Source organism: Cynocephalus volans, chromosome 10 (assembly GCF_027409185.1).
Source record: "Cynocephalus volans isolate mCynVol1 chromosome 10, mCynVol1.pri, whole genome shotgun sequence".
Lineage (NCBI taxonomy): Eukaryota > Metazoa > Chordata > Mammalia > Dermoptera > Cynocephalidae > Cynocephalus > Cynocephalus volans.
Window position 1 is genome coordinate 44,648,524 of NC_084469.1, and position 12,526 is coordinate 44,661,049.

Here is a 12,526-nt window from a genome sequence, read left to right on the forward strand (position 1 = left end):
CACACAGTAGGCTGTTACTTTAAAAAGTATTACAGATATGTTGTTTGACATTATAAGTTAAGAATAACATTTAGTATATACACTGGGTGTGTTAAATAAAATAAATTGGCATTTGGTACAAAACCATTCCATTGCCGTGTTCTTGTGGCTGACCTTGCAGGGCAGCCAGGACTTTGCCCACCCACGTCCTTCAAGAAGCTGTATCATCAGTCTCCTCTTATCCAGTTGACTAAGTTGTGGGAAACCTTGACTCATTTTGGAATAAGTGTAAACATTCCAAACAGCATTTCAAAACATTTGTTCAAAGGCTGACTTAATTTTAATGTAGTAGTTTATTTTTCTTTGATATACATGCTTTTTCAAAATTAAGGTGAAAAATCACATAATATACAAATAATCATTTTATTTTATTTTGTTTTGTTTGATCGGTAAGGGGATCGCAACCCTCAGCACGGTGTTGTCTGCACCATGCTCAGCCAGTGAGCGCACCGGCCGTCCCTATATAGGATCCGAACCCACGGCCTCGGCACTACCAGCGCCACACTCTCCCGAGTGAGCCATGGGGCTGGCCCTACAAATAATCATTTTGAAGTGTACAGTTCACTGACATTAATTGAATTCACAACGTTGTGCAACTTCCACCTGTCTCTACTTTCGAAACTTTTTTATCATCCCAGAAGAATACCCTGTACCCACTAAGTAATCACTCCTCTCTCTGTTCCCTCTGTCCCTTCGCAGTTACTAATCTGCTTTCCATCTTTGTGGATTTGTCTATCCTGGCATTTCATGTAAATGGAATCACACAGTATGTGGCCTTTTGTGTTTGGTTTCTTTCACTTAGCATGTTTTTAAGGTTCATCCATGTTATAGCGTGTGTCAGTACTTCATTCCTTGTGATGGCTGAGTAATGTCCCATTGTGTGTATATACAACAGTTTGTTTATGTATTCATGTGTTGGTGGACATCATGAATACCACTGCTATGAACGTTCATGTATAAGTTTCTGTGTGGACATACGTTTTCATTTCTTATAGATGTTTAACTAGGATTGGAATTGCTAGGTTGTATGGTAGTTCTGTTTACATATTTTGAGGAAGTATCAAATTGTTTTCCATAGCAGCTGCCCCATTTTACATTCCTACCAGTAGTATATGAGGATTCCAATTTCTTCATATCCTCACAAACACTTATTTTCTGATTTTTTTTATAACCATCCCATTGGGTGTGAGGAGGTTCCTCATTGTGGGTTTGAAATGCATTTCTCTAGTGATTCAAGATGTTGAGCATCTTTTCATGTGCTTGTTGGTCACTTGTATCTCTTTGGAGAAACATCTATTCAAGTCTTTTGCCAATTTTATAATTGAGTTGTGTTTTTGTTGAGTTGTAAGTGTCCCATCCCCAAGCAGCTGGCTGTTATGTGGATCTGAGTGGATCTGAACCCTTGACCTTGGTGTTATCAGCATTATGCTCTCCCAAGTGAGCCACTGGCCAGCCTTTCTGTATATTTTGGATACCAGACCTTTATCACATGTATGATTTACAAATATTTTCTCCCATTTTGTAGGTTATCTTTTTACTTTCTTGATAATTTCCTTTGACCCACAAAAAGTTTTAATTTTGATTAAGTTCAGTTTATCTATTTTATTTTTGTTATTGCTTGTGCTTCCTGTGAATTCATTGCCAAATCCAAGTTCATGAAGTTTTACCCCTATATTTTTTGCTAATAGTTTTAGTTTTTGCTCTTATATTTAGGTCTTTGATCCATTTTCAGTTCATTTTTGTGTGTGGAATAAGGTAGTGGTCCAGCTTTCATTCTTTTGTGTGTGGATATCCAGTTGTCCCAGCACCATTTGTTGAAAAGACTGTCTTTTCTCCGTTTTATTGCCTTTGCTCCATTGTAAAAGATCAGTTGACTGTGTTTACACAGATCTGTTTCTGGGTTTTCTATTCTCTTCCATTGATCTGTTTATCTGTTCTTTTGCCAGTACCACACTGTTGATTACTGTAGCTTTATAGTAAGTCTTAAAGTCAGGTAGTATCAGTCCTCTGACTTTGTTCTTGTCCTTCAATATTATGTTGGCTGTTCTGGGTCTTTTGCTTCTCCCCATAAACTTTAGAATTGGTTTGTTGATATCTACAAAATAACTTGCTGAGATTTTGATTGGAATTGCATTGGATCTGTAGATCGAGTTGGGAAGAACTGACATCTTGACAATATTGAGTCTTCCTATTCCATGAACATGGGATATCTATTTAGTTCCTTGATTTCTGTCATCAGAGTTTTGTAGTTTTCTTCATTTAGATCTTGTCTATATTTTGTTACATTTATACCTGAATATTTTATTTTTTGGTTGTCCTTTAATTTTTCAGATATTGTTTTCTTTAGTTCTTTGAACATATTTATAAGTCAATTTAGTCTGTCTACTAATTCTGACAGTGGGCTTCTTAAGAGACAGTTTCTGTTTACTGTCTTTTTCCTGTGTATGGGCTGTATTTTCATTTTTGTTTGCATGTCTTATAATTTTTGGTTAAAACAAAATTTTTAATTACATGGAGTGAGCTCTGAGTTGGGTCATATTCTCCAGCCCTGAGTCTCAATGAACTACCAGATAGTGACAGTTATCTGAGTATGGGGCTTCTTGGGGAGCTCCAAACCTGTTCTGTCCCCTCCAGTGGTTGCTAGGCTGTTGTTTTTCACAGCTATTATGGCTATCAGGCTTCTAGTTTTTGTCTACCACAGAGCTGGAGAGAGGGGCATGGGAATACAGCAAGTTAAAATTTGCTGTTCTTAGCATGGTTCAGCTGCTTTTCTTAAACACTCCTTAGATTGTTGCAAGCCTCTGGTTAACTTCCAGAGTTCTGAAAAAGTTGATTTTCACAATTTTTGCTACAAATGTCCTTATTTTTGTGGAGTAGATTTTCTGAGGTCCTTATTACCCCATTCCAGAGTGCTTTTTCTCTACAGTGGTCTTTTTTTTTCTTTAAAGATGACCGGTAAGGGGATCTTAACCCTTGACTTGGTGTTGTCAGCACCACGCTCACCCAGTGAGCCAACCGGCCATCCCTATATGGGATCCAAACCTGTAGCCTTGGTGTTATCAGCACCGCACTCTCCTGAGTGAGCCACGGGCCGGCCCTCTACAGTGTTTTTGAGTGTATCTCTTCATATAGCTTTAGGTTGCTTTAAGTATTACATTATATCTGTAATATATTACATTAAATTGGTGTCGTTTTACCAGTTTGAGTGAAATACACAAACCTTATCTCCCTGTATGTCCCTTTATTCTCCCTGTTTATATTTGTCTTAGATATTTTCTGTGCACATTTGGAGCCATATCAGGCTGTTGAAATTTTTGCTTTGACTATCAAACATAATTTAGAAAAGCCTAGAGGAAAGGGAAAGCCTATTGTATTCATTCATATTTTTTTATTCTTTCTTCCTTCCTAGTGTTCCCAAGTTCCCTTTATTATTTTCCTTCCATGTAGAGTACTTCTTTTTGCCTCCCCCAGCCCCCGCCTCTCATCTTTTTTCTCTCTGTTGTCCAGATTGGGTGATTTCTGTTGTTCTGTCTTCCGCTTCACTGATCCTTTCCTCTGTAACTTCCATTCTTGTTTTTGAGCCTATGCAACCTTGCTTTTTAATTTAGTTATTTTATTATTTTAAGTTCTAAAATACTATTTGGTTCTTTTTTATATCTTCTGTTTCTTTGCTGAGACTTTCTATTTCTGGCTTAGGCTTTCTGTTTTTTTCATTTGCTTCAAGAATGTTTGTAATTGCTCCTTGTAGCATTTTTCTGATGGCTGCTCTAAAATCTTTGTCATGCAGTTTTAACATGTCTTGGTGGTGTTGTTGTTGCTTCATTTTTTCATTCATGTTGAGATTTTCCTGGCTCCTGGTGTGGTGAGTGACTTTCAATTGGAATCTGGATGTTTGGGCATTGTGCGTGAAACTCTGGGTCTTATTTGAACCTTCTGTTTCTACTGGCTTCTTGTGACTAGCAGGAAAAGTGGTGGTAGTGAAGGGTTCATTAATGCTCAGTGGGGGTAAAGTCCAGGTCCCCCGCCTGGCGGCCTGTGTTGACCACCCCAGGTAGGAAGGCCTCCTTGTTACGTGTGGGTGGAGAGGGAGTACTGGCTCCTCACGTGTCCTTCACTGCCACTGAGAGAGAGTGGCCTCATTACTGCTGCATGGTGGTGAAAATCTTGACTCCAGTAGGCCTCTTCTGACGCTGCCTCAGTGAGTAGGGGAGGAGAGAGATACCTGTTCACTGCTGAGTTGGGGGCAGAAGCCCATGTTTCTCTCTCCACTCACACTGGCAACTGGGCGCTCATTACTGCTGAATGGAGATGAAAGTCCCAGGTCCCTACTTGGCCTTCTCTGAAATCACCGCATTGATGGGGGGAGGGTACCTCACTACAGCCTGGCAAACGAGGAGGTGCAGACCTCCCACCCAGCCGTTGCTCATGGGGAGAGACCTGGGGCTGCAGTGTTTTCTGCAGTGTCTGGCTAGAGTAGGGTGGCTATTGTTTAAAAGTTTTCTGACTTGCTAGGCTGCCCTTTTCTTTGTCCTTTGGTTAGAGGGAGTAGGCTTTTGTTGGGGTTTTTTTGGTCTGTGCCCATTGCCATTTATGGGTTGCAGACTTCTCCAGCTGCAAATCTGGGATAATGAGGCAAAAAGAAAGCCCACGGAAGGCACTACTGTGTCATTCCATGAGTGCTGAAGTCCCTCACCAGTCTGCCTTCTTTTCCCCACTTTAGGGCCTTTTCATGTTTGTTTTGTATGTAATATCCTGGGTTTTTCCTTGTGCTTAATAGGAGGAATGTTCCATCTTACTGGAAGCAAAAGTGCAACAATGCATTTTGATATATTTTCCTCCTACTAAATACCGGAAGAGCATGATAAATTTTTTTTTGCCCTTCCCATCTGGGTAGGCTTCTGGTAACTGCTAGAATCCTCAGTTTACATCTGACACCCCTGTGTTTACAGATGGATGGGTGTGGGAGCTTTTTGCTGTTTCTTTGGCATTTGTCCATGATTTTTGTCATTCATCCATTCAGACCTGTTGTGTTAGGACTGTTGAAGCCTGGGAAGATGGCTTCTGGGAGTTTATGTGCAGTGTCTACACGATCTTGCTTGGTCTTATTTGTCTCCTGAGTAAGCAGGCCCTAGGAAATGAAGGAACTTTTCCAAGGTGATTCAGCCAAATATTTACTCAAAGGTAGTGGCACAACTGATTACTTCTTAGAGTACTTTCCTCACTGGTGATTGTAGGATTTGGGTGTTGGCCAAATATGATGGAAATTGACTTGCCCCCTCACTCAGTCTTCACTCAGTACACATTTTAGTACTGTGGTGCCAGCATTGCAGATGTGCTGGTGACCAGTGCAGATGCGGCTTCTGCTCCTGTGAAGTTTGCAGACTGCTCTCATGTGGTGTTTGACTAGTAGATCAGTTGGGTAGATTGGGAGAAAGGATCCAACCTCTTTTTTCCCCCAGCTTCTGTATTGGAGTCCACCTAGGTTACACCGCATTAAATAAATGTTTTAGGATGTATATGGGTACTACAGAAGGCTGAGTTTTGTAGGGTTGAGGTAATAAAATAATACAGTTATGGCCTGGGGGTTTAGTATCTTCTTTTTAGGTATTGTGAGCAAGAGCCTATAGATATAACATCTAACATAGTAAAGTTGACTGTGGCTGTCTCCATCTCCCATAGCTATGTGTTGGTGATTTTCTTGTGTTCTAATATCCTAATTTACACATTCACCCAGAGTTAGAGCAGGAGACGGCACTTTCTGGCTCAGCAACATGCCGTTTTTGATCTGGTTGTTTCTAGCTTCTTTCTCCAAGTTTTTCATTGTCACCTAACTTTAGAAAACTGTTGTAGTTGATTTAGAAGAGCCTGAGGCAGCAGGAAGATAGTTAAGCTAGGAGTCAAAAGACGTGGGCTTCCAGGTGTGGCTTAGCCAGTCTTGAGCACCGTGGCCAAGGCAGTCTCTCTAAGCCTTGGTTTCCTCATCAGTGACATGGGGGTACACCTGCTCTGGTTATCAAACAGAGTGGTAATAAGTGACAAAGAACATATGGAAGGACCTTCCAAATTAAATACCACTATGCAGAATGGTGGTGGTTCGGGCCCTTCGAATCCTGAAGTTACTAATGTTGTGGGGTAAGGGATCATCTGAGAATATAATGCTGCCTTAATAAGGAACAGAGCTTGCTTTAATGAGTTGTTTGGGATTGTTTTCTCAGAATAACTTCAGTGAATAGGGGGAAAAAAGGTAGCTAAGACCCTGTATCTTGTTCTTTCTGACCCACGATGTAAATTGACCATCCTCACAGTACAGTCAGGAGCAAGACTGATTTGCTTTGGAATTCCTCTGTGACTGTTGTACATTTGTATAACACCAAATGACATACGGAAACCATCTTGATTCTTTTTGGAATCAGGTGGGAATACAAGGTACATGACTAAATTATACGGTGTCCAGAAACTAACATCACTGTGCAGGTGATGATTTTATTTTATCTTGAAAGTATTGTGCTTTGTAGAGGTTAGCAGTATTAAAACAGCGTTATTCTAGGAAATGGTAGAATTCCATGCATTTCAGGTGGAAAAGATGTCCTTTGAGGATAACTGAGAGGTCATTTAATTTCTTTGACAATAATTTTGTTTGCGAAGCCAATCTTGAATTTGAAGGAGGAATTAATCTATGTTGTACCAAACTCTAGTGAAGACACTGCCATTGTGTTTATCTGAATGTTTTCCTCAGAATTTCTTTAAAAACTATTTTGCATTTTTTATAAGTATGGATTTAAAGTTCAAGTTATGTGAATGCTAAATCTTAAATCTTGGGATCTTTGGCAATTTTGATTAAAATATTCTCCCTGTTTATCACTCTCCCTCTTTTCCCTAAGTACACATATTCTCTCTCATACACACACATACTTTTCTGTGTTTGTGTTGTCCAGTCCTGCTCCTGTGAAGGCTCCTCATCTTTCCCTTGGAAATAAAAATTAGATTCCTCATTAGATAGGACCAGACCAATAAATGTTTATTTACATGGGTTTGAGATTGTTTTTTAGTACCACAGATGAGTAATGATACAATGCTTTCTACTGACAGAAACCAAATGTATCTTGAAATACTCATAGAATGATTTAAGGATGAATTTAAATTTCTTGAAGTAATTCAGAACACTATAGCAAAGCCTTCCTTAGCTGTATAGTGCACATAGGAATCCTGGTGGATGTAAAATCTCTGACAGCTCATAAGAGTCTATATGCTGAATACTGTTTAGTGCTTTCGAGTTTCTGCTCTTCGTATGTCATTTAAGTGCTATGTCTATTACAGACAGTGCTGATGAGACTCAGTATAATCCCTAATTTTTTTGTTTGTTTATAGTGATTCTTGTGAGCTGTTAACTAAGAACTTGTTGTGAGTTTTTGGTGTTGGAAAACCAAGACTGGGAGAGCTTGTTGGATCCTTAGGCACTTACACGTTTACTGTGCATTAGCTGCTGAGCATGGAGGTGCAAGTGAGACTCAGTGTCAGCCCTCGAGAACCTGTTCCATTGGGGAGATGGACATGCTGTGTGGCCAGGGACTTAAAGAGGCAGGTACCAGACAGTGAGGAGGGGAACATGTTAAACGTGAAAAAGTGGAAAAATAATACACTGTGATACAGCTAATTTTTTAAAAGAAAGCTGGAGTGGTTATATTAATAGCAGACAGATCAGAGCACAGAATAGTGCTATGGATAAAGAAAGTTTTTTCATAACAATAAAGGGGTCAGTTCTTCAAGAGGCCATAATAATCCTTAACGTTATGAAGAGAATAACAGAGTTTTGAAATATATGAAACAAACACTGATAACTGCAAGGAAAAATGGATGTATCTGTAAGGATAGTCAGTGATTTCATTGTTCCACTCTTCGTAATTGATAGAACAAGTAGACTGAAAATAAGGATACAGAAGACTTGAACAGCATTTCAGCCAGCGGAGCTACTCAACAGTTGCAGGACACTCCATCCAAGGACAGCAGAGCATCTTTTTGAGTACAAACACATTTACTAAGATAGAGCATATTCTGGGCCGTAAAACCAGCCTTCAATTTAAAATTTATTTAATTCATACAAAATATGTTCTCTGACTACACTGGAATTAAGAATAATTCCAATAACAGAAGTATCTTTGGAAAAGTTCTGAATATTTAGTGACTAAGTAACATGCTTCTAGACTCCATGGATCAAAGAAGAAATCAAAAGGGAAATTGGAAAGTGTTTAGAACTGAGAGGGCCGAGCCGTGGCGCACTCGGTAGCGTGCTGCGCTAGCAGCGCGGCGACGCTCCCGCCGCGGGTTCGGATCCTATATAGGAATGGCCGGTGCACTCACTGGCTGAGTGCCCGTCACGAAAAAGACAAAAAAAAAAAAAAAAAAAAAAAAAAAGAATAGAACTGAGAGAAGATGAAAAACACAACAATCAAAATTTGTGGTATGTTGCTAAAAATAATTACCTAGGGAGAAATTTATAGAACTAAACACTTTTATTAGAAAAGAATATTGTAAATCAGTAACCTCAGCTTCCACCTCAAGACACTAGAAAAAGAAAAGTAAATTAAAACCAAAGTAAACATAAGAAAGGAAATAATAAAGGTGAAAGCATAAATCAGTGAGATAGAAAACAAACAAAAAACCATAGAGAAAAGCAATGAAAGCCAAAAGCTGGTTCTGTGAGAAAATCAATAAAGTTGATAAACCTTTATCTAGACGGACTGGTCAGGAAAAAAAGAAGACACAAATTACCGGTATCAGAATGAGAGAGTGACCTCACCACAAATTCTACGGCTGTTAAAAGGATAACGAGGGAATATTATAACAACTTATGCCAATAAATTCCACAACTTAGATGAAATGGATAACTGCTTTGAAAGACACAAACTAACAAAGCCTACTCAAGAACTAGATATAACCTGAATAGCCTTTTATCTATTGATGAAATTAAATTTAAAATTGAAAATTTTTCCACAAAGTAAATTCTCTGGTTGGTGAATTCTACCAAACATTTAAGAAAGAGTAATCCTAATTCTATATAAACTCTTCTAGAAAATTAAAGAACAAGGGTACGTCAAAAAGTTCATGGAAAAATAAAATTAAAAGATATACAAATCTTTCCAAGAACTTTTTGAGGATCCCTCCTACTTTCCAACTCATTCTGTGAGGCAGTACCTTGATAGCAAAACCAGATACAGATGTACAAGAAAACTATAGACCACTATTCTTCATGAACATAAATGTAAAAATTCTAAGTAATCTTTTAGCAAACTGAATCCAACTACATATAAAAGGATAATACGTCATGACCATTTGGGGTTTATCCCAGGAGTGCAAGGTTGGTTTAACATTTTTTTTTAAATTAAAAAAAAAAAAAAAAAAATCACCAAACTAGAAAAGAAAAACCATATCATTATCTCAGTAGACTCAGACAGCATGTGACAAAATCCAACTTCTATTCCTGATGAAAACTTTAAGGAAACTAGGAATAGAAAGGAAATTCCTCATCTGCTAAAGGGGATCTATGAAAAACCTGCAGCTAACATCACACATAATGGTGAAAGTCTAATTGCTTTCCCCCTAAAATCAGGAACAAGATGACTATGTCTCTTCTTCCTACTTCTATTCAGCATTGTACTGGAGGTTCTAGACAATGCAGTTTAAAAAAAAAAAAAAAGGAAAAGACAGCAGACCTCGTTTGCAGATGAAATCTGGTGAAATCTACAAAAATGCTGTTAGGACTAATCAGTTTAGCAAAGTTGCAGGATACAAAGTTAATATACAAAAATTAATTGTATTTCTTTATTCTATAAACAAACAATTAGAAATTGAAAACAAAACCATTCAAATAGCATCAGATTAAGTGACAATTTAGGAATATATCTAAGAAAAGATTTGTGAGACCTGTACACTGAAAACTACAAAATATGGCTGAGAGAAATTAAGACCTGAATTAATGGACAAAGATAGTATATTCATGGTGTGAAAGACTCATATTGATGACATTATTTGTCCACAAATTGGTTTATAGAATTGACACCATGCCAGTCAGAATCTCAGCTGACTTCTTTAGAAGTGGATAAGCTGATTCTAAAATCATATGGAAATGAAAAGACCCTTAGAACAGCTAAAACAACTTTGAAAAAGAGCAAAATTGTTGATCTAACACTACCTGAATTCAAAGCTTATTATAAAGCTGCAGTGATCATGATAATGTGGTATTGGGATAAAGATACAAAAGTAGATCAGTGGAATGGAATAGAGAGTCCAAAAATAGATCCACATAAATCTGGAGAACTGATTTACAACAAAACTGTAAAGGCAGTAAAACGGAGAAAGGATAGAATAGTCTTTCAACAAATGGTGCTGGAATAATAGGATGTTCATATGACATCAAAAGCACAATTCTTAAGAGAAAAAATTGGTGAGTTGGACTTAATCAAAATTAAAAACTGCTCTTCAGAAGACATTATTAAGAGAATGAAAGGAAGAGGCACAAATTAGAAGAAAGTATTTGTAAACCATATGTCTGATAAAGGTCTTGTACTCAATACAGAAAGAATTATCAAAATTTAACAAACAACCCAGTTAAAAAATTGGCAAAAGATTACAGACCCTTTACCACAGAATATGTATGGATAGCAAATAAGCACATGACAAGATGCTCAACACCATTTGTTATTAGGGAAATACAAGTTAAAACCACCATGAAATACACCTGCACACCTTTTATAATGGATTATCTCAAACTGACTGACAGTACCAAGTGTTGGTGAAAATGTGGGTGAGCTGGAACTCTCATGCACTGCTCGTGGGAATGTCATATGGTGTAATCACTCTGGAAAAGTTTGGCCACTTTTTAAAGGGTTAAACGTATGCCTACTGTATGATCCAGCCATTCCACTCTTGTGTATTTACCAAGAGAAGGCATATGCCTATACAGAGGTCTGTACATGAATATTCATAGCAGCTTTATCTCTGACAGCTAAAAACTGCAAACGACCGGAAGTCCATTAGCTAGTAGAAAGATAAAGTGTAATTTATTCATACAATGGAGTATTACTCTGCAATGAAGGAGAATGGACTATTGATATACAGTATATAACATGGATGAATCTCCAAAACCTTGTGCTGAGCAAAAGAAGTCAGATAAGAAAAGAATACACACTCTTTGATTCCACTTACATGAAATACATAGAAAAGAAGAAACTATGGTGACAGAAAGCAGACAGTGGTTGCATGGAGCTGGAAAGAGAAATTACACAGGGGCACAAGGAAACATTTGGCAGTGGTAAATATGTTCCTTGTCTTGGTTGTGCTAATGCTTATATGGGTTATATGTACATCAGAACTTATGAAATTGCCCACTCTAAATACGTACAGTTTCTTGTATCTCAGTTATACCTCCAAAAAGCTATGAAAAATTTTACTTATGTTCTGTTCATGTTTTCTCCACTAGACGTTAGCAGAAAATAGGGGCTGTATGATTTTTGAATTCACGTCTAATGTATTCCCTCAGGGCACAGTCTTTTGCTGAGCGCCTGCGCCTGGGAATCGCGGTTATTCATGGAGAAGCGCAGGATGCTGAGTCGGACTTGGTGGATGGACGGCATTCCCCGCCCATGGTCAGGAGTGTAGCTGCCATCCACCCCAGCCTGGAGATCCCCAGTAAGTGTGCTGGTGCCTCTTTGCTGCTTTTCTCTGATTTTAAGCCTGACTAAATCATTGTGTTATTTTAAAATGTGAACTCCCTCTTCTTTTTTTAAGTTGGCAAAAGCTGATTAACTGCTTTTCCTGCTTTTCCTGGCCAGATTGTAATGTATGCACTTCTGATGACTTTGAATTGTAGAGCCATTTAGAAGCAGTCAGTCCTGTCACTGTAAGACTTGCAAAAATGTTCAAACTAGACTCAGTTATGTCATTTCAGGGAACTTGATTCATTCATTCTTTCAGAAGTATATCCTAGAGTGTAGTTTAACATTAGCAAAAATCTTTTTTATGCACAAAGTTATTCACTACAGGGTTATTTTTAATGCAAAATGTTGGGAAGGTTTAAATGGTTTACCAGAGGGTAGGGCTTACGTAAATTATGTTGTATCAATACAGCTAATAATGCAGCCTTTTGAAATAATAAAGACTATCTGGAAATGAGAAAAATCTATGAAATATATGTGAATAAGGCAGAATATAAGATTATATACCTACCTACCTTATCAGTTTTGGCTACTATTACAAAATACCTTAAACTGGATAATTTATAAACAACAATAAATTATGAGAAATTTATTGCTCATAGTTCTGGAAGCAGAGAATTGCAAAGTTGAGGCGCCAGCAGATTCATTGTCTGGTGAGGGCCTCTTACTCACAGATGGTACCTTTTTGATGTGTCCTCACATGGTAGAAGAGGGTGGAAGGCTCCCTCAAGCTTCTTTTATAAGGGCATTAATCCTATAAATGAGGGCAGAGCCCT

General features: G+C 38.1%; 1 protein-coding gene across 4 annotated transcripts in view; it reads left to right on the forward strand.

The window, feature by feature from the left end:
- The window catches only part of PRPSAP2 (phosphoribosyl pyrophosphate synthetase associated protein 2), a 49,888-nt gene that overhangs the window by 26,908 nt on the left and 10,454 nt on the right, over window positions 1-12,526 (forward strand). For all 4 annotated transcript variants that reach the window (XM_063110303.1, XM_063110304.1, XM_063110306.1 and 1 more), the window contains one exon: window positions 11,576-11,724. In XM_063110303.1, coding sequence (XP_062966373.1) covers window positions 11,576-11,724 — 149 coding nt within the window. The remainder of the gene's footprint in view (window positions 1-11,575; window positions 11,725-12,526) is intronic.